The 22,100-nt window shown below is 41.2% G+C and overlaps 1 protein-coding gene across 2 annotated transcripts in view; it reads left to right on the top strand.

Moving 5' to 3' along the window:
* The window catches only part of sbf1 (SET binding factor 1), a 180,007-nt gene that overhangs the window by 75,845 nt on the left and 82,062 nt on the right, over nucleotides 1–22,100 (top strand). For both annotated transcript variants that reach the window (XM_072562737.1, XM_072562736.1), the window contains exons 2-5: nucleotides 6,853–6,938; nucleotides 15,808–15,945; nucleotides 16,642–16,764; nucleotides 17,805–17,915. In XM_072562737.1, coding sequence (XP_072418838.1) covers nucleotides 6,853–6,938; nucleotides 15,808–15,945; nucleotides 16,642–16,764; nucleotides 17,805–17,915 — 458 coding nt within the window. The remainder of the gene's footprint in view (nucleotides 1–6,852; nucleotides 6,939–15,807; nucleotides 15,946–16,641; nucleotides 16,765–17,804; nucleotides 17,916–22,100) is intronic.

Genomic DNA, 22,100 nt, shown 5'->3' with positions numbered 1-22,100 from the left:
GGATTTCCCATACCCCTTATCTTGTAATATAACAAGAGCTGGATTCAGAAATTGACAGAATTGTTAGTCGTTAAGTTTGAGTTGGGTGAGATAGCAGAGGCAGCAATTCTTCTTCAATGTATTTTCTATTAAGATAATCTATTAGAAGTGCCTGTTCATTACAGCAATGTTCATGTGTCAGCAGGAATTCGGAGACTCTTCCCATATCAGAGACTGTTGTGAACTGTAGCAATATGATTTCAGATCCAAAACACTAGATTTCAGGGAACTGTGGGGAAAGATTTCTTTGGCAATTTAGAGAGTGGTGTCCCTGGATTGGTGACCAGGTTTACTGGATAGCTGGCAGGCTCGGCATAACCTTTTGAAATCCTACCCAAAATTGACATCATTACAGAAGTTAAGCAAATGAGGGCAGAAACCAGCACTCCACGGATCATGGAGCAGGGCTAAAACTGATTTTGAAAACTAGCCATGAAATTACTTAAGGATGAAAGAAAACAGCCTGTAGATTGTCCTTTCTTGATATCTGATGAAGGGTTACTGAGTGAAAGTTTATGGGAGTGGGTTTAGCATTACAGATACATGCAGCAAACTAGAATGTTAGAAAATACTCGACTGGGTGAGATTGCTTTTCCAGCACCCCACACTTTGACTCTGATTTCCAGCATCTGCAGTCCTCAGTTTCTCCTTTTTTCTATCATTCAAGATACAGCTAGTAGTATAGGTGTGGCAATGATGAGGAGTTAAGTCAATTCTTTGAGAGTTGCATACAGTATCTTCCCAACAAAAAATGTCTTTGACCTATATTCCTTGGTATGGAATTAGAATTAGAATTAGAATCCCTAGTGTGGAAACAGGCCCTTTGTCCCAATAAGTCCACAACAAACCCGTCCAAAGAGTAACCCACCTAGACCCATTCCCCTACCATATATTTATTTTTGACTAATGCACCTAACCTATACATCACTGCACACTATGGGCAATTTAGCATGGCCAGTTCACTAACCTGCACATCTTTGGACTGTGGGAGGAAACTCACGCAGACATGGGGATAATGTGCAAGCTCCACACAGACAGTTGCCCAAGGCTGGAATCGAACCTGGGTCCCTGGTGCTGTGAGGCAGCAGTGCCACCGTGCCATTGTATATTGCTGTGAGTGGTGAATTAGTTCACAGCTGAAGGGCCTGTGGTTATGTGTGAATGTATACTGGGAGAGCAGTGTGATATAGTTTCCTCAGCCTCAAGGACAAATGCCAGTCTGCTGAGCAGAAATATCTTTTTGCAGTGGACTCTGGGTTAAGTGCCTCCTGTTGCATCCAGTTTATACAGTCATTCCCTGACCCTTGGTGTTTCTCCTCTTGGTGCTGGCTATTGCAGACTGGTACTTGTTGTTTCTGAAAAGAAAGCACATTTAATCCACACTCAATGAGTTGCTTTATTTGTGTCTGTCTCAGGCTGTTGATTTTTTTTTGTCTCTCCTAACTTAGTGCCTTTGTGTTGTCTCGAGTTTAAATTCTGTGAGCTGCAATAGCAATAAGAAATGCAGATACTGAGGGCTAGACAGAGGTTAGGACGCTGTAATTCAGATCAGAGATTTGTAGGAATGCAAGCAGAATGTTCAGAATTTGAACAGATTGTTTGAACCAGTTGTTTTTAACTGAGACCAGAATTAGTTTGTGCTTATTAATGCCTACTTCTACAATTTTCCTCCACTCCAGTTTGAGCTACATGGGAATAGAATTGCTGTCAAGACTTCTGTGATATCAAGTGCAGACTTTTTATTGAAAAGAAAAAAATGCTGTAACTCACAGCAGGCCACGCAGCATCCATGGAGAGAGAGAGAGAGAGAGCAAGCTATTGTTTTGAGTTGAGTCTTTGTTAGCGTGGATGTGAAGTGTGGAGTGGACAGCATTTATGCAATAGTGGAGCGGTGGAGAAAGGGTGCTGATAGTGCAGATTAAGTATACAGGAATGTGAGAATGGCAGAATAGTGATGTGTCTGGGCAGACAGTTCCACTCGAGTGCGGGGAGGGGAGGGAGGAAATGGTGACAGAATGTAACAAGTAGAGTTAAAAGAAAGGGAAAGAGTGGGAGTGGGTTCACAATCTAAAGATGTTGAATTCTGTATTAAGTCCAGAAGGTTGTAAAGTGCCTAGTCTGAAAATGAGATTTTAGAGTTGTGGAGATGTACAGCATGGAAGCAGACCCTTTGGTCCAATTCATCGATGCCGCCCAGATATCCCAACCGAATCTGGTCCAGTTAGCCAGCACTTGGCCCATAGCCCTCTTAACCCTGCCTATTCATATACCTATCCAGATACCTTTTAAATGTTGTAATTGTATCAGCCTCCAGCACTTCTGGCAGCTTATTCCATACACTCAGTACCCTCTGTGTGGAAAAGGTTGCGCCTTAGAACACGTTTAAATCTTTTTCCTTGCATGTTAAACCTATGTCCACTAGTTTTGGGTTCCCCCACCCCGGGGAAAACATCTTGTCTATTTACCCTATGCATGCCCTTCATTATGATTTTATAAATCTCTATAAGGTCACTCCTCAGTCTTAGAAGGTGCCCCAGTCTATTCAGCCTCTCCCAAAAGCTTAAACTCTCCAACCCTGGCAACATCCTTGTAAATCTTTTCTGAACCCTTTGAAGTTTCACAACATCCTTCCTACAACAAGGAGACCAGAATTGCATGCAGTACGCCAACAGCGGCCTGACAAATGTCCTGTACAGCTGCAACATGACCTCCTAACTCCTATACCAAGCACTGACCAATAAGCAAGCATACCAAATGCCTCCTTCACTATCCTATCTACCTATGACTGCACTTATGCCAAGATTTTTCCTCCTGTTTGCACTGTGATTCGCTGGAACAGTGCAGTGTGCTGAGGACAGACAAGTGGGCATGCTACCAGGATGCTGTTAAAGTGGCTGGCTATGTGAAAGTTGATTCCTGCTTGTGTACAGACTGGAGCTCTTCTGCAAAGTGGTCTCCCGGTCTCTGGTTTCAGCATGTGTAGTATGCCTCATTAGGTGCAGCGAATGCAATACACCAGTTTGGAGGTGGTGAAATGCTGCTTCACTTGAAAAGACTGTGTCCTTGGATGATGAGCAGGGAGGAGGTGAAAGGGCAGGTGTAGCACCTTCTGCACTTACATGGGAAAGTGCTGCGGGAAGGAGGGCTTTTGGTGTTGGTGGGCGGGGAATGGACTAGTGTCCTGGGGGAAAAGGTCTCTGCAAAGTGCAGACTGGGGAGTGAGGCAAGGTGGTGGCTGGAGTTGTCTGAAATGGCAGAGGATGATCCTTTGAATGCGGACGCTAGTGGGACGAAAGGTGAGGACAAAGAGGACCCAATCTCACTGTTGAAAGTGATGGGAAGGACCAAGGTCAGAAGCATGGGTGATGGGTCGGATGCAATTGAAGGCGCTGTCAAGCACAGTGGGTGGGAGATGATAATGACAGTGCATAGAGAGATTATAGGGCGATTAGGAGCTATGAATGACCAAGGCTGAAGCCAGTGCTGTATGGCAAAATATGTGGAGGAAGTTGAGGGAGGGGAGGGAGGGTGAAGCAGAGGCAAAATGGAAAACTGGAAAAGGGTGGCAAAGGGGGAAGAGGAGAGAAAAAGGTGATGAGAGAGTGGGGAGCGAGAGAAAGAGAGAGACAATCGAGAAATAAGAGGTACACAACAGTGAAAAAAATATTAAAAATGAAATAAAATTATCTGAAGTTGTTGAATTCAGTGTTGAGACTGGCAAGCTGTAAAGTGCCTAATCGGAAGATGAGATGCTGTTCCTCCAGTTTGCGTTGAGATTCACTGGAACATTGTAGCAGGCCGAGGACAGACATGAGGGCATGGGAGCAGGATTGTGTGTTGAAGTGGCAAACCACAGGAAGGTCCTGGACCTGATTGCATACAGACCGAAGGTGCTCAGCAAAGCGATCACCCAGTCGGCCCAGAGGAAAAGCACCCCACCTGCCCCTTTACCTCTTCCATGCTCACCATCCAAGGCCCCAGACACTCATTTCAGATTAAGCAGTATTTCACTTGTACCTCTTTCAATTTGGTCTATTGCATTCGTTGCTCCCAATGTGGTCTCCTCTATATCGGAGAGACAAAACGCCGACTGGGTGATCACTTTTGGTTTCAGATTCCAGCATTCGCAGTAATTTACTTTTATAGAGAAATTGTGGATATTGGTGGGCAGGGTCTGGACAAGGAGAAAGAGCATGGAGTCAAGGTAGGTGGAAATGAGCTCAGTGAGGCAGGAACAGGCTGATATGATGGGCGTAGCGACAAACATTTCATTTGTTTTCATGTGGATTGCATTGTCTTGTGCTTAGCTTGTCCACTGGCACGAAGTTTAAATGGGGTAATTGTGTGCCACACTCCTTTACTGAAGGACAGTCATGAACTGGTTGGCTTTTCAGGGCAGTCAGAAGGCTTCCTGGTTATTTCTCCACAAATCCATTTGGGACCTCTGATATGCCAGTCTAGTGGCATACCCATTGCCAACTCAGGCATTAAATGTTTCTGACTTTAAAGATATCTCTGCTTTTGAACCTAGTTCTGTGGAGTGTTTACTTCCTTATTTAAATGTTTGGTTCCTCGTTTGGGAATTACTCACTTAATCAAGGTTAAAAATCTCGCAACACCAGGTTATAGTCCAATAGCTTTATTTGGACGTACTAGCTTTCAGAGCGCTGCTCTTACATCAGTTTAGTAGTGGGGCAGGATTATAAGATGCAGAATTTACAGCAAAAGATCAGGGTCATGCAATTAAAATGATACATTGAACAAACCTAGATTGCTGTTAAATCTTTCATCTTTTAGAAAGGGTTACAGGTTTCAGTTCATAAGTATGTAAATCCCAGAACTACTTTTAAGTCACATTCTTGAGATAACTTAAGGTTTAAAAAAAAAGTGACATCTCAGCTCAGACAAGGTGTGAGGTTAGTCTAGGTTTGTTCAATATGTCATTTTAATTGCATGACGCTGTGATGTTTTGCTGTAAATTGTGTCTTATGATTTTGCTATTAACCTTATGAAGGAACAGCACTCTGAAAGCTAGTACTTCCAAATAAACCTGTTGAACTATAAGCTGGTGTTGTGTGATTTTTAACTTTGTTGAGAGTGTGATGCTGGAAAAGCAAAGCAGGTCAGGCAGCATCCGAGGAGCAGGTGAATTGACATTTTGGGCATAAGCCCTTCCTGATGCCTGAAACGTCGATTCTCCTCCTCGGATGCTGCCTGACCTGCTGTGCTTTTCCAGAACCACACCCTCGACCCTGATCTCCAGCATCTGCAGTCCTCACTTTTTCCTGATTTTTAACTTTGTCCACCCCAGTCCAACACCAGTACCTCCATATCATCGCTTAACCAACACTCAGGATTATAAAATCAAACTAATTCTCCCATGCCATCCAATACAATAAGCCATCTTGTGCTGGGTTCTGAAATAGTTTATTGACAACAGCTTGAAACTTCCCAATCTGTGCTCATGAGCTTTCTGAAGAGTGACCTTTTCTGTCATAACCACCAAACTGATTATTTTGGAGAGTGGATTGTTTTGGTAGTTTTTCTGAAGTTTTTTTAAGCTACTTTAATCTTTAGTGATCAACTCCTGAATCTGTGTCCCCATGATGGTAAAATAGAAACTGATAAAGCCTGGTTCCCATTTTGTGTTTTGTTTCTGTGCATATTTCTTCTTATGTTTGCTTTTGGGCAGCAGCTCATCTGCTATGTTGGCACATGTTTTGATTCTTTACTTTCCTCCACCAATACTCCTTTGGCCTTAAACAACTAACTCTTCTGTAATTCAATCACTTCTGTTTCCCAAACTTCTACAGACCTTTCTATGTCCTTTTCTTCACCATCCATTGCTCAACATTTACTAAATCTCTAACTTTTCCCAGGTCTGCTGCAAGAACATTGACCTGAAAGGTTAATTCTCTTTCTGCAAAGTTACTTCCTAACCTACTGAGTATTTCCAGCATTTCCTGTTCTTATTGTAGCTCAAAGTATAACATTTCTAATGGCTGTGTGGAGCAAACCCAAGGAAAATGTGATGGCCAGGAACAGCACCTGCCTCGAAGAAATTCTGCCAAATTTACCTGAGTAGCAGATGGAATTCATCTCTATTCTGGCTGCTTCCTGTTGGAACTTTACAGGAAATGACTGAAATGCCATTGTCTTATTCTTTTAACTTAAATTTGTGTTAGAGCATGGAGGACAGAAATATACTTCAAATACACTGTTGTGAATGGTGTCCTGCCTTCTAAATGTATCCTTAATTTCTGATGTGGATTAGGAACTCTTACTTGTGAACCTCTGGATGTTCTGACTAGATTGATTTTGCAGCCTCTGATTGTGAATTTTGAGTAGGCTTCTGGAAGACATTCTGATTTGCTCATAATTTGAGTATCATGTCTTGTCAGATGTTATAGGTAAGTAGTTTACTGGTAGGTTATTCTGTGCTCTGATGTGTAGGAAGGAGCTCCTTATGATGTTGCTACAAGTCAATCTCTGAAGTAGGTGTTCTATTATGACAAGCTAGTCTAAAATGACCTAGCTGATGAGTGTTTCCAGGAACAAACTACAACTGATCAAAAGCAGGCCATAGTGATTCAAAGATGCAAGGCAAAAACTTAGAGTTGCAAAGTGCCCTAGGATCTGACAGAAGACAACATATTTATAAAAATGGATCCCACTGAATCTCACTGTCTCTGATTCTCTGAATCTCACATGACTCTGGTTTGATGCATTGTACTGTATGCTGTTTAATTTTAATCTGGTTTAGTCTAACGCATCATGGTTTCATTTTAACTTGAAATTTTGGTTCTTTCACAGGAAGTGGTGATGGTCAGGGCCGGATTATCCAGCGCTTTCCAGAAAAAGAATGGGAGGACAATCCCTTTCCACAGGGGATTCAATTGGTTAGTTGTAGCAAGTACTTTCTGTTTTGACTTTATTGTTTAAAATGCCACGCATCGTCAATTCTTCCTTGCTTTTTGTCTACCAATTGCCCCCTCTTATAAAAGCAAAATACTATAAATACTGGAAATTTGAAATAAAATAAGGTACTGGAAACACTGTCCCATTTCTCCTTGTGTTGCCCAGCCAATGTTAGCCGACAATGAGGTGAGAACAAATGCAGTGATCGCCTGCAAGTTTCCCTCCCAGCCTGTAACACTGTGCACTTGGATATCTCCCCACAGGCAATAATTCAGATCAGAGGACTGCATGCATTGTTTTTACTGCTTTCAATGAAGAAAGTTTTAATAAATGGAGAAGCTTTTTTAATAGACAGTGAATATGTTTTTCCCGATTTAGATCCATTTCATACACTGAATGTCCAATTTTGAAACCTAAGTGCTCTTTGGACAGGTATCATTGAACGCTTACTAACCAAAGCAGGCTAGATACGTTATACCTGAGGTGGAATGAACTCTGTACAGCAATATTCAAGGAGGTGCTGTAGTTTTCATGTGTTTAAAAAAATGATGCCCTGTTTTATGCATGCAGGTGATTTTACAGGACTTTGAGAAACCTATGATGTTATTTGAAAAGCCACAGGGAGTTACTTTTGTAGAGAGTCAGCATAGGCACTGTGTGCTGAATTGCCTCATTCTGTCACGTTTCTGAATTTCTTTCCACTGTCTTTAGAACATTATTTCTCAATCAAACCCTCAAATACATTGTCTTTTTCAACTCATTCCTGTTTGTGGATCCTTGCAAAATAATCTATTCCAAATGGAGAGGTCTAAAGTACATGTTGGGGAAAAATCCAGACAAAAGATGACAATCCAAACATACTGAAGTGATGGAGATTGAATAATGCAATAAATTTAATTAAACACTATTGTGCAGGTAGTGAAGGTCACAGAATGAAAACCATTGTGTTATTACAAAGGATTGGTTAGGCTGAAATAGATGTGCTTGTTCCATAATAGGAAGAATATTAAGCAACAGGAACTGTACAGACAAGAATCTTTGGGAACTGATTCTAGTGATGATAAAGCTCAAAAAGCAGGTACTTTCTTGACTGGATACTCATTTTTAGTTTGGCAAGCTGTTACTAACAGGGTGTTGCCAAGATTAATGCTAGGACCTCCTATTTATTGTTCAATGATGCTAACCATAACCAACATGTGGTTGAATAGATTGCTGCGATCATCTTCCTTTTTCTGACTCTCTACAGGGCTTACTTGGTGTAATATAATCGAACAAGAAGCTTTTATCTTAAATAATGTGCAGTTCAATGTGTGATAGTAGTCAGGTACAAGTTAGATTAGTAAGATTTGTATTGTTACAAAGATTATTGCGTGATGTAGAGTAACATCCGTGCTCTTTGAAATCCTAGGCTGTTATGACTTTAACCACTTAAATCCTTATTATCAGATTTGTTGGAGCTGAATGTAGTCTCCAGCATCAATCCTTTAAAAACTATCACCTATGAAACATACAGACTCAATTGTTTATGGCTTAGACACAAACATACAAGTTAGAAGCAAGAGTGGGCTGATTGGCCCTTTGAGCTGGTTCTGCCTTTCCTGAAGACCATTGCTGATCTAATTTGCCTTTCATGCAAAAGGTGAAGAAAGCAGCAAGTGAGGTGAACCGAGAGCATCCCAGAGAAATGCATTTTTTAAACTTGTGGACGAGAGCAAGAATACAAAACTGTTGTGAAACGGTCCCTGTCATCAATCATGCCACTAACCTGGTACCAGTGACTGCCTTAAGGCCACATCGTTTTCTGCTGCTTCCAACCAGTCAGGAAAGATGATTTATGAGAGGCCCAGAAGTTGAAATAATTGTATTATCGTTATATTATTAAGGTAGGGCAGCAAGTTGCTAGTACAAATGATTTATTTGCCTTTAGAAATAATTGTTGGAATGTATCCCCTCCAGTTGAGACTAATTGATCTTCCTTTACTACTTAACTGTATATCTGTACAGACCAGACATTGCATACCGGGACATATTTCTCGATGTTCAAAGCTCCTTGTGATTCAAATGGAGCATGTAGTTGTCAAGCTATTGATGCTGTTGTTAAAGAAAACTATGATAGAATAATGGGTCAATAGTTATCACATAATTATCTCTTTTAATTACTTCAGATTTCTTTCAGTATGGAACAGTGGCTATTTTTAAGGTAGTGGGACAAGTATTAATACCTACAGTCAAAAATAAGACTTGGAATAAAAGTTTAGTTGAATATATACAGATCATAAAATTAATACCTTGCTTCATTTGCAAGTATGAATTAACAACTTTGGCTGTTGACTATTCTTGTTGGCTAACTTTTTATTGTAGCCTGCTGTAAATACAGTGAAAGGTGGCTTGGTGGCTCAGTGGTTAGCACTGTAGCCTCACAGCGCCAGGGACCTGAGTTTGATTTCAACCTTGGGTGACTGTGTGGATTTTGCATGTTCTTCCTGTGTCTGCATATATTTTCCAGAGTGCTCTGGTTCCCACAATCCAGGTTAGGTGGATTGGCCATGCTAAGTTGCCAGCTGTGTCCAGCGATATGCAGCTTAGGTGTATTAGCCGTAGTAATATGCTGGGTTACGACGATAGGGTGGGGAACTGGGGCTGGGTCTTGGTCTTGGTCTGAGTGGGATGCTCTTCTGACAGTCAGTGCAGGCCCAATGGGCTCAATGGCCTATTTCCATATTGTTGGAATTCATCATTCCATGATTCTACATGCCCCTGATTGTAGAAAGGAAAAGCTTATGGTGTAGGTGGTAACATGTTAGCATGGATGGAAGTTGGCTGGCTAACATGAAGCTGATAGTAGGAAAAAGTGAGTCTTTTCAGGCTGGCAGGATGCCATCCGTGCTGTACTGCAGGGGTTGGTGCTAGGGCCTCAACTCTTTACAGTTTATATAAATAATTTGGATGAAGGGATCAAAGATATAGTAGCTGTATATACTGATAGTGCAAAGATAGATAGGAAGGTCAGTTGTGAAGAGGACATAAGGAGCCTATTTTGGGACATAGGTTAACTGACTGGTCAAAAATTTGGCAAATGGAATACAAAAACTATGAAATTGTCCAGTTTGACAGAATAAAAAAAGCATGTTATCCAAATGGTGAGGGGTTGCAGTGCTCCAGGATGCAGAGAATTCTGATGTACCAGTGCATGAATCTCTCCAGTTTAGTATGCACATACACAAAGTAATCAGAAGCCTAATAGAATGTTGTGGTTTGTTGTGAGGTGAATTGAATAAAGAAATATGGAGGTTATGCTTCGGTTTGATTAGATTAGATTCACTACAGTATGGAAACAGGCCCTTTGGCCCAACAAGTCCACACTGACCCTCTGAAGAGCAACCCACCCACATGCATTCCCCTACCCCGTATTTACCCCTAACTAATGCATCTAACACAATGGGCAATTTAGCATGGGCAATTCATCTAACCTGCATTTCTTTGGACTGTGGGAGGAAAGCAGAGCACCCGGAGAAAACCCACGCAGACACGGGGTGAATGTGCAAGCTCCACACAGACAGTTACCCGAGGAAGGAATTGAACCCAGGTCCCTGGCATTGTGAGACAACAGTGCTAACCACTGAGCCATCGTGCTGCCCAGTTGTACAGTGGTGCATTTGTAAGTATTGGTTACTAGTGAGAGTGGGTCATGTATCTTGGTGGCTAGTTTTCTGCCTGTTCGTCCAATGTAGTGTTTGTTACAGTTCTTGCAAGGTATTTTGTAAATATCATTAGTTTTGCTTGTTATTCATTAGCTGCTGTTTTAGTGCATTGGTGGGTTGTAGGCTACCATGAGAGGTCTGAGAAGTCTGGCAGTCATTTCCGTGATGCCTTTGATATAGGGAGAGTGGCTGGGTTTCTGGACGTGTTTTGTCTGCTTTTTGGGTTTGTTGCTGAGAAATCAGTGGACTGTGTTCATTGGATGCCCATTCTTTTTGAATACACTGTATAAGTAATTTTCCTCTGCTCTTCATAGTTCCTCTGTGCTGCAGTGTGTGGTGGCTTGTTGAAATAATGTTCCGATGCAGCTTCCTTACCTAGTATGGTGATGAAACGTCTGAAAATGAACCTTCCAGCTCAGCGAGCAAACCTACATCCAGAACCTCAACCTGAGCTACAAATCTTATCAAAACTCGCAAACACCTTATGGGTGCAATATGCAAAAACTGGCCCGAAAATGGGAAACCAATGCCGTCTGACAGAGCGCCACCTGCGAACAGCTGTACTTCCTGCACAAATGCCTCAGGAAACAAGTACTACCTAAATGTCTTAAACACAAACCTCCTCTTAACACCCCACTAGCCAAAAGAATAGCAGAGCAAAATGGCCATAGACTGCTTGGAGAAATAATTAATGATGGCCTCAACAGACTTCGTAAATACAACTGGGAAATTGTGCGCGAAAAATCTTTACTCACTAATAAAATAGACTATGAATGGACAGACACAGTACAACAAGCCATATCTAGTAGATAGCGACCAACACAGAAAATGAAAAACAAGACAAACTTACACAAAATAATAACACAGAAGTGTGGATTTAAAAAAAAAGCTTATCTAACTGACCCTTAATGAACACTGAAAAAGCCGTCTTAGTTAGAGGATTACATTACAACTTCCAGGATGCGGACAAGAAAGATTTCTTAGCAGCATTAGAAACAACACTGAGAAACAACCAACTCTCAGAAGAAACCCAGCAAACCATCAGAAAGGCAGTCGCACCAACATTAAGTAGAAAAAAGGAAGGAAACCCATGCAATATACAAGAAAGGAAAGCAGTAGAAAGACTAAAAAAGATAAAAACATTGTTATTCTACCTGCAGACAACGGACACTTGACAGTCATTTTAAATCAAAGAGACTACATTGAGAAAGCGAACGCAACTACTTGCAGATAGCAACACTTACCAACAAGTGGCGATAGACCCGACTCCACAACTGGAGAACTGAATCACAGCCCTACGCAAAAAAACTTCAGAAATCTGGAGAAATAAATAAGACCAACTTCCAGAAAATGAAACTAGACAGATCCAACACACCACACTTCTACTGATTACCCAAAATTCACAAACCAGGAGCCCCCCTCAGACCCATAGTCTTGCTACCTGGTACACCAACTTACAGATTGACCAAGGAGCTACACCAAAGACTAAAACACTTAGAAGACTCGTGCCACTCCACCCACTTCACTGAAGAATTCCTTAAGACTGTCAAAGATACCAACATAGAAGAGGATGAAATAATGGTCTCCTTTTACTTAACAGCCCTGTTCACATCCATCAACATCCACCTGGCCAAGGAAACATTGACTTAACTATTAGAAGAACCAAAGACACATACACCAACTTCACCAGCAAGGATAATATCATCAAGCTAGTGGACCTATGCCTTACCACCTTCACCTTCAATAACAAAACCTACAGACAAACCAACGGAACACCCCGGGATCTCTGAGATCAAGATTCTTAGCAGAGGCAGTAATGCAGAGACTCAAACATCTCTGCCAACCATCCAATCCAAACTTTGGGTCTGCTACATGGATAACACCTTTGTTATTACTAAATGAAACAAATTAGAAAAAACCTTCAAGACCATCAATAATACCCTTACTGGTATAAAATTCATTAAAGAGGAGGCAAACAACAACAAACTGCCATCCCTAGATGTCACAGTAGAACAAACAGCCAATGGGGTACTTCAAACCAGCATCTACAGGAAAACAACACATACAGACCAAATACTGAGTTACAGAAGCAATCCCCCCAACATCCACAAAGCTGCATCAGAACATTTTCAACGAGCCACCAAGTTTGGTACCCGATGAACACAGTCTGCCGACTTCTCAGCAACAAACCAAAGCAAGCAGACAAAACATGTCCAGAAACCCTAGCCACTCTCCCTACATCAAATACAGCTCAGAAATGATAGCCAGACTACTCGGATCTCTTGGTGTCATGATAGCCCACAAACCCACTAACACAGCAGCTAATGAACTTAAAAGACCCTATACAGACAACAAGCAAAACTAATGTCCTTTACAAAATACCTTGCAAGAACTGTAACAAACATTACATTGGACAAACAGGCAGAAAACCAGCCACCAAGATACATGAACATCACCTAGCCACAAAAGGACATGATCCACACTCTCTCGTATCTTTACATACGGATAAGGAAGGATACCACTTCAGCTGGGACAACACACTCATCTACGACACACCAAACAGAGACACGTGAGTATTCCTAGAAGTATGGCATTCTAAATAGAACTCTATCAACAAACACATTGACTTGGTTCCCATTTACCACCCCTGAGAAAAAGATGTCACCACCGGAAATGACATCACAACCCAAGGAAACTCAAAAACAAATGAAAGCAGGCTATACCTCCAGAAGCTCACTGATGATGTTACCTAGTATGGTAATGAAACGTCTGAAAACGAACCTTCCAGCTCAGCAAGCAAACTTGCATCCACAGTTTGACTAATACTTGAAATGCATGAGTTTCCTTATGAGGAAAGCCTAGACTGGTGGGCCTGTATTCTCTGAAGTTTAGAAATATATAAAACCCTGAGGGGGCTTGAGTGGGCGGATGTTGAAAGGATGCTTCCACCTATGGGAGAATCTAGTATTAGGGGCAATAGTTTAAAGATAAGGGGCACCAGTTTAAAACAAATGAGGGAGCACTTTTTTCTGAAGAATTCTTTAGAAGTCCATCGTTCAAAAGTCTATTGGATGCAAGATCTTTAAATATTTGTAAGGCAGAGCCAGATAAATTCTTGATTGTCAAGGGGATGAAAGATTACTGGGGATATGCAGGAATGTAGAGTTCAGGTTAAAATCACATCAGACATGATCTTATTAAATGGTGGAGCAGGCCTGAAGGGGCAAGTGGCCTATACGTTTTCTTTGTTTGGATATTTGCTTGCATAACCATTCAACCCCTTTATTAAAAATCTATTTTCCTCTTCCTTAAATATTTGTATTCCAAGCCAAATTGTTGCAGTACAGCTACAACACTGGCATCTACCCAATAATATTAACTTTGCTGTTAACAGTGCCGCTGTTAACAGAGCCACTGCTAAGATCCTAGGGGTTGTCATTGGCCAGTAGCTGAACTAGATCAGCCACGTAAAGGTTCAGAATTCTCCGGCAAGTAACATACCTTCTGTCTTCACAGAGTCTGTCCAGCATTTAAAAGACACCAGTCAGGAGTGTGATACAATACTTTCCACTTGCCTCAATGAGCATAGCTCAAGTCCAAAGTATCTTGCTTGATTGGTACCCCATCCCACCACTTATAGCATTCATTTCCTTCACCATTGATACACAGTAGCAACAGTATGTACAATTTGCATGATGCAATGTGGTGACTCAGTAAGTCTCCTTCAGCAGCACCTTCCAAATCTGTGAACTTCATTATCTGGAAGGACAAAATCAGCTGTTATATGAGAATATCACCATCTGTAAGTTTCCCTTCATGTCTCACCCATTCTGACTTAGAGTCATAGAGATGTACAGCATGGAAACAGACCCTTCAGTCCAGTTTGTCCATGCTAATCAGATATCCTAACCTAATCTAATCCCATTTGCCAACACTTGGCCCATGTTCCTCTTAAACCCTTCCTATTCATATACCCATCCAGATGTCTTTTAAATGTTGTATTTGTACCAATCTCCACCACTTCCTCTGGCAGCTTATTCCATGCATGCACCACCCTCTGTGTGAAAACGTTTGGTCCCTTTTAAATCTTTCCCATCTCACCTGAAACTTATGCCCTCTAGTTTTGGACTCCCCCACCCCGCTATTCACCTTGTATGTGCCTTGGAAATATTTTGCTGTTTTTCAACTATTGCTAGTCAAAATTCTGAAAGTCCAAACACCTTGGTTGTCCCTACACCCGGAGGACTTGCAACCGTTTAAGATGATAGAAATATGTACATTTGTTCATTTTGGAAGGCAGAACAAAAGAACAATTGGTACTTTATAAATTTGGTATGATCTTTAACTTTTTTTAGTTAATCAAGAACCAAGCCTGAGGTCAGGAGAGGAGTGGCTCTGATGGATTCTAAACTGAGTGTTCATGAGCAGCGTATTGCTAACTAAGTGCTACTTGATAACATTTGATAGTATTGGCTAGCTCTGCTTTCCTTAATACCCAATACTGATTTTAAGCATACTATTCTCTCTACAAACTGGATGTCAATTTAAACATATCTTTATCAGACAATGGAGGGACCAAGGCCGGAAGGCATACACCAATCAAGGTTTCTGTGCAAATCTACGTGCAAGCTGCCTCTTTGTTTCAGATGACCTTATGGTCTTCAGCTGCCCCCTCCATCCCTTTCTTTTCACTCTCTGTTCCTTTCTTTGTATGGCCCTCGCTCTCCTTGCGCACACATTCTGCTGGCTTTCTGCATTCCATTATTTTTGTATTTCCTATTCTTGTCATACCCTTCTGACTTGCAGTCTCTCTCTCTTAGACATCTGTTCTGTGCACTTCCCTCTCGTGTCCAATACCTTCCTTGCTTTCTCACTGTTGCTTTCTCCCCTTTGAGAATGCCATTATCTATGTACTGTTCAAGTTTTGTTTTCTTCTTCTGTAACTTTAGCTTGTTACCCAAATTGTGCAATAGCTACTTCTCTTGGCCCAGTCTTAGTTTCCAGATGGGTGAATATCTTGTCATTCTGCAACATCTGATATCTAGGCTTTCAGATCAGTGTTTGAGTATTTGGTAATTTTTGGTATAGAGAACCTAATTTAACATTTTCTCTTGCTCAAGTATTCTATATTCTTTCTCCCTCCTTACAGTTCTGTCAACCGAGTGGATGGCATTTGGTTCTTGAAAGGAAGTCTCCAAACTTCTTTGTGGCAGTTTTAACTGATATCAACTCAGAGAGGCATTATTGTGCATGCTTCACCTTTTGGGAAGCAGTTGAGAGTTCTCAGGTAAAGATACCACTTAAAAGTGCAGAATCCTTGCATGTTGTCTGTTTCTTTTGTTCCCTGTTTTCATTCTACAACTGCTGTAGTTTCTTCTGTAAGTGCTGAATGCTGCTAAGATTTGACTGAGCGTAGGAATCTGGAAGTAGACTTTCAAAGTGATCATTCTTGCTCTATGCACAGAAACAGTGCAAGTTGTTTATTCAACTTGGAAAGCTGTGTTATTGTAGAGCACTTTGAAAGGTTCATAGCCAAGAATCCTACAGTTTTCTTTTTATTACTGCTTTCCTGTATCCAAATAGCTTAAGAAATGTAATACTTCTCTTGCCAACCTGTATGGCAAGACGTGGACCTAGCGACTTTGTTGGTACACATGGATAAATTTCCCATCCAGTTTTACAGTCAGGCTTCTGGGTTACTTCATCTGTAATAGTTTCATCAAATATGTTAGATTAGATTCCAGCCAGTAACTCACTTCTAGTTTTGTGTTATGTTGTAAATAAAACTCCAAACTCCTTCATTAAGTTCCGGTAGATCTGTTTACAGCTACAGGGTTAGATTCCATATTGCAACTCACTGTCTGTTACCAATATAATCTATACAAACTCCTCAAATTGCCAGATACCTGTTCTATATAAGATATGCAAACCCTTTTGCAAGCTTTGTATTTTGTGCTAATCTATGCTTGAATCGTTTCTGTAGCCCCAGAAGAACCATACTAATGGCATTGATGATGATGACTCTAAATTTGCTCAGGCCCCGCAGTTATTTGCTCCGAAGAGTCTGGTTCTGGTGTCTCAGTTGGATCACACCGAGGTGTTCAGGGTAAGAGCCTCGTGGAAGAGGTGGGAAGTTGCATTTTTATGAAAATTCTGATACATTTTATTGTTTCAAGGGCAATACAAATTTCTTAAATGCAATAAACATAATGTGGAGCAAATGTGGCAATTGTTTTGATGAATGAAAAAATACCAGGAACAGATGAACACTGAATGACTGATCGATTTGTTATTCTTGTTGTAATAAGCACAACTTTGCTGACAATGCACATTAAATTTAGCAAACATTCAAGTGCACTTCATAGAAGTATCATCATAAATACCTGACCTCCAATTATATTTTTTTGGCATGATGTTGTGACAAAAAATTAAGTTGAACTTAAGGCGAGAGGTGAAAAATGTGACTACGGATAGAGAATTCCAGAGCATTGGACTTGAATAGCTGTAGCATGGCTGCTCCAAGTGTGGCGATGTAAAGGGAATGCACGGTTAGGTCAGAATTGGAAGAATGCAAAGGTTATGGACCTTTGCAAGAGAAAGCTAGAGAAATGGAAGGGAATTCCTAAAACATGAAAAAGCAAAGAGGTATTTGGATTCAGGTCAGCAAATGTGACAGGTGGACCAACCAAACAGGATACAGAATTTCAGTTGTCCTTGTAGTTTATGAAAGATGGAAAATGAGATCAACCAGGAGAGCATCAGAATAGACGAACCTAGAGATGAAACAGTCATTAATGAAGGTTTCAACACACATGAATTGTACCTGGGATGGAAACGAGCTCTATTCTCCATACCCAGACATAGCATTGCATTTTGAGTGCTGTTTATATTAAATCTGTTTGTGATTTGGGTTATTTGAAAGACTTTTACCTGTGACTGTGCCTGTTACAGCTTCCAGTGTCTATATGTCTGTGTCCTGGCCTGGGATCAGGGAGGTGGTGAGAGAAGGCCAAGTGGTTTAGTACTTAATATTATGTAGCTGTCATAGTGATTGCCTTTATTTACCACTGCATGATATGGTGTGTGAAAGTATTGTGATCCCTGACCTTTAATCTCTTGGGATGTCTTATTTTTTCTCTTGTGCAGAATTGTCTGGGATTAATCTACACGATTTATATTGATAGCCTCAATTTTCCATTGGAGACAGTGATTGGAAATCTGCTAACTTGCATCGTCCCAATCACAGGAGGATCTCAGGTCAGTCTGAGAGCAGTGTATTACTCTCACTTTCCATTCATAACTCCCTTTGGTGAGAGACCTGAGTGAAGGGGAGAAGAAACAATTGATTTGGATTAAAACTCAGAGTACATCTATGTGCAGTTGTCGATTCCCTTGAATATTTGAATTCTCTTCCTTTATAAGAGGCACAGGTTAGTGTATGGAACACGTGCAAGTGCAGCTGCCAGTAGCTCAGAGCATCACTATTGTAATGTGAAGGCTGTGCACTATTCCAAGAGTGGATTAGGAGGTGAAAGTTTTCTAGGTAGTTATTTTGTGATATCTGCCAGGCAGCAAAAATGCTCTGCAGCCTTAGAATACTCTTCATTATTTGTTTGTGAGCTGAAGATGTGTTTCAGCTAAAAACTGTTCCCCTCCCCCAACCTCCAGTTATTTGCTATTCTCCCTATCATATTCTATATCCTTCAATATCTGTCCAGATGATCAGGGACGAGAGTACCTTTTGAAATAATTGTGCAAGTGCGTGAGAGATTGCGTGGATAGGGAAGGGGGAGAGAAAATCAAAGCCTTTTAAATTAGAAGGGAGAACAGGGATTGGAAAGTAAAAGAAGCTGAGAGAAATGAGAAAAAAAACTGAGCAGAAAGAAGCAGGAGAAAACAGATTAGCAAAATGCGATCAAAGGATAAAGGATGAACTGTGATCACATTGTGAACTGGGCAGGAACGCGCCCTGTGTGACCTTAGTTAATGCTGCGTTGGAAGTATGAAATATTCTTATCTACTGTGTATCTATCTTTGTTGCTACCCTAGACATTAAGGAAGGAAGGGTATGGAACCTGTTTCTGTTTCAATTATCATTGTTAAAAATCTACATTGCTGTGTGGAGGGAGGTTGCCTGAGCTCTGGATAATGTGTCAGAAATAGAAGCAAAGGAAGTAGGAGCAATATGAGCCTGCTCTGCCATTAATAATATTACAGCTGACCATGCAACTCGATTCCTGCTTTTTCTCCATACCTTTAAATCCCTTTAGCCCTTATAACTATATCTGACTCCTGGAAAACATTTAACATTTTGGCCATAACTCCTTTCTGTGGTAGAGAATTCTACAAGCTCATCATTGTCTGGGTGAAGAAATTTCTCCTCATTTCAGTCTTAAATGGCCTACTCTTTATCTTTAGACTATGGCTCCTGGGTACTGGACTCCCTGGTTATCTGGAACATTCTTCCTGCATTATGCTGTGTGGTTCAGTTAGAACTTCATAGGTTTCTATGAGATACACCCTTACTTTCAAAACTTCAGTGAATATAGTCCTAACCTAGAGTGTCTCTTCATACATTGGTCCTGCCATCTCAGGAATCAGTCTGGTAGAACCTTCATAGAACCTATAGCTGATTGTAAATGCAAATTTTCATTATTTCTGACTCCATAAACCACCTCAAGCATGATTGCTGTCAGGGATCACAAGGGTTACTGCAGTGCTGGCACATTTCATGGTCATCTCCAAATTTAGAATATTGTGTCAAATTGGATGCCCAGGAATATTTGCATGATATCGGGAAGTATTTTCATAGAATTCTGAAGAAAATAGCACACAAACAATTGATCTAGTCCAACCGGCCCAAGCTAGTGTTAATGCTGCAGCTGAGCCTCCTATGTTTATCGACTTCAGCTCAGTCTTCAATAGATTTTTCTGCTCCCTTTTCTCTCATGTATTCATTCAGTGTCTTTCTGAACAGATCAAAGTTAATTGCATTTGCACATTCCATATGAAAACAAACCTTTCTGTTTCTCTAATGTATTTATTAGTAAGTGTCTTGTATTTACGGCCTTTTGTTTTGGATATCCTTATGTAGAAAGGTCCTCTCTGCACCTACCCATTGCAAATGATTCAAAGTTTTAAGTAGACTGATTGGGTTGTGTCTTAAGTAACTTCTAAGTAAAAAAAGATGCCGTTGTAATCTCTCAGTTCTGGTGGCATCCTTGTAAATCTTTTTTGTAATTTGTCCAGTAAAGATAGGACCAATCTTAAACGAGGAATCAAGCGAGCTAAAAGGGGTCATGAAATAGCTTTGGCGAGCAGAATTAAGGAGAATCCCAAAGCATTTTATTCTTATATAAGAAGCAAGCAGGTAACTAGAGAAAGGATTTGTCCACTAAAGGATAATAAAGGAAAGCTGTGTGTTGAACGTGAGAGAATGGGTGACATTCTGAATGATTACTTTGCATCAGTGTTCACTGAGGAGAGGAACATAATGAATGTTGAGATAGAAGTTTGATTAGTCTGGATCATAAGTAGAGATGATGTGTTGGGTATGCTCAAGGTTATTAAGGTGGACAAATCCCCAGGACCAGATGGGATCTATTCCAGGTTGCTGAGGGAGGCGAGAGAGGAAATAGCTGGGGTCCTGACGGATATCTTTATGGCATCCTTAAACACAGGTGAGGTGCCGGAGGACTGGAAGGTTGCTAATGTTGTACCCCTGTACAAGAAGGGTAATAGGGATATTCCGGGTAACTACAGACCAGTGAGCCTGATGTCAGTGGTGGGAAAGTTGCTGGAGAAGGTACTGAGGGATAGGATCTATTTATAGTTAGAAAAGAATGGGCTTATCAGTGATAGGCAACATGGTTTTGTGTGGGGGAGATTGTACCATACCAACTTAATAGAGTTCTTTGAGGAAGTGACCATGTTGATAGATGAAGGAAGGGCTGTTGATGTCATATACATGGACTTTAGTAAGGCATTTGATAAGGTTCCCCACGGTAAACTAATAAAGAAAGTGAAGTCACATGCTGTGCAGGGTGTTCAACCATAAAGAACTGGTTGAGCAACAGGAAACAGAGTGGTAGTTGAAGGGAGTTTCTCGAAATGGAGAAAGGTAACCAGTGGTGTTCCACAGGGATTAGAGCTTGGGCCACTGTTGTTTGTGATATGCATAAATGATCTGAAATAGGGCACTGTTGGTATGATCAGCAAGTTTGCAGATGACACGATTGCTTTGTAAAAATGTGATAACGTAGTGATAAAAAACCTGCGTCAAAGAAGAGCAAGGTGTTGTGAGCTGAGTGGCCTGGGCAGAATCCAAACTGGGCTTCATTGAGTATGTTATTACAGAGCAGGTGCTGCTTGTTAACACTATTGAGGATTCATTCCATCACTCTACTGATGATCGAGAGTAGACTAATGGAGTGATAATTGAGTTGGATTTATCCTGCTTTTTATGTGCGGGACATAGTTGGGCAATTTTCCACACAGTTGGGTGGATGCCAATGTTATAACAGCTTGGCTAGGGGAGTAGCAGATTCTTGTGCACAAGTCTTCCATATTATTGTTGGAATGTTGTCAAGGCCCGTGGCTTTTGCAGTATCCAATATCTCTAACCATTTCTTGATATCATGTGGAGTCAATTGAATTGGCCTTATCTCTTGTACTGGCATGCTGGGCTCATCCATCACTGAGGATTGAGATATTTGTGGAGTCTCCTCCTCTAATGAGTTGTTTAATTGTCCACACCATTCACAACTGGATGTGGCAGGACTGCAGAACTGTGATCTGATCCTTTGGTTGTGGGAGTGCTTAGATCTGTCTATCATCTCATTGGCATGCAGGTAGTCCTGTTCGGTAACTTCAGGCTGACACCTCATTTTGAGGTATGCCTGGTGCTGGTCCTGGTATGCCCTCCTGCACTTATCATCCCCTGACTTGATGATAGTTGATTACAGATGGTGGCTCAGTGGTTAGCATTGCTGTCTCACAGCGCAAGGGACCCAGGTTCAGTTCCAGCCTTGGGCGACTGTCTGTGTGGAGTTTGCACGTTTCCTCTGGATGCTGTCGTTTCTTCCCACAGTCCAAAGATGTGCAGGTTAGGTGAATTGGCCATCCGAAATTGCCTATAGTGTTCAGGGATGTGTAGGTTAGATGCATTAGTCAGGGGAGACAGTTAGAGGAATGGGTCTGGTTGGGTTACTCTTCGGAGGGTTGTTGTGGACTTGTTGGGCCAAATGGCCTGTTTCCACACTGTAGGGATTCTATTATTCTATGGCTTTGGAATTTCAGAAGAGCATTGACAAGTTGGTGGAGTGCACAGATAGGTGGCAGTACTGATTTACAAGAATGATTCCAGGAAGGAGAAACTTTATCTATGGGGATAAATTGAAGAAGTTGGGACTGTTTTCCTGGAGAGGAGGCTGAGAGAAGATA

This window comes from Chiloscyllium punctatum, chromosome 44 (genome assembly GCF_047496795.1).
Source record: "Chiloscyllium punctatum isolate Juve2018m chromosome 44, sChiPun1.3, whole genome shotgun sequence".
Taxonomy (NCBI): domain Eukaryota; kingdom Metazoa; phylum Chordata; class Chondrichthyes; order Orectolobiformes; family Hemiscylliidae; genus Chiloscyllium; species Chiloscyllium punctatum.
The sequence above is the reverse complement of the archived record's forward strand: the minus strand, read 5'-3'. Positions and strand labels throughout refer to the sequence as shown.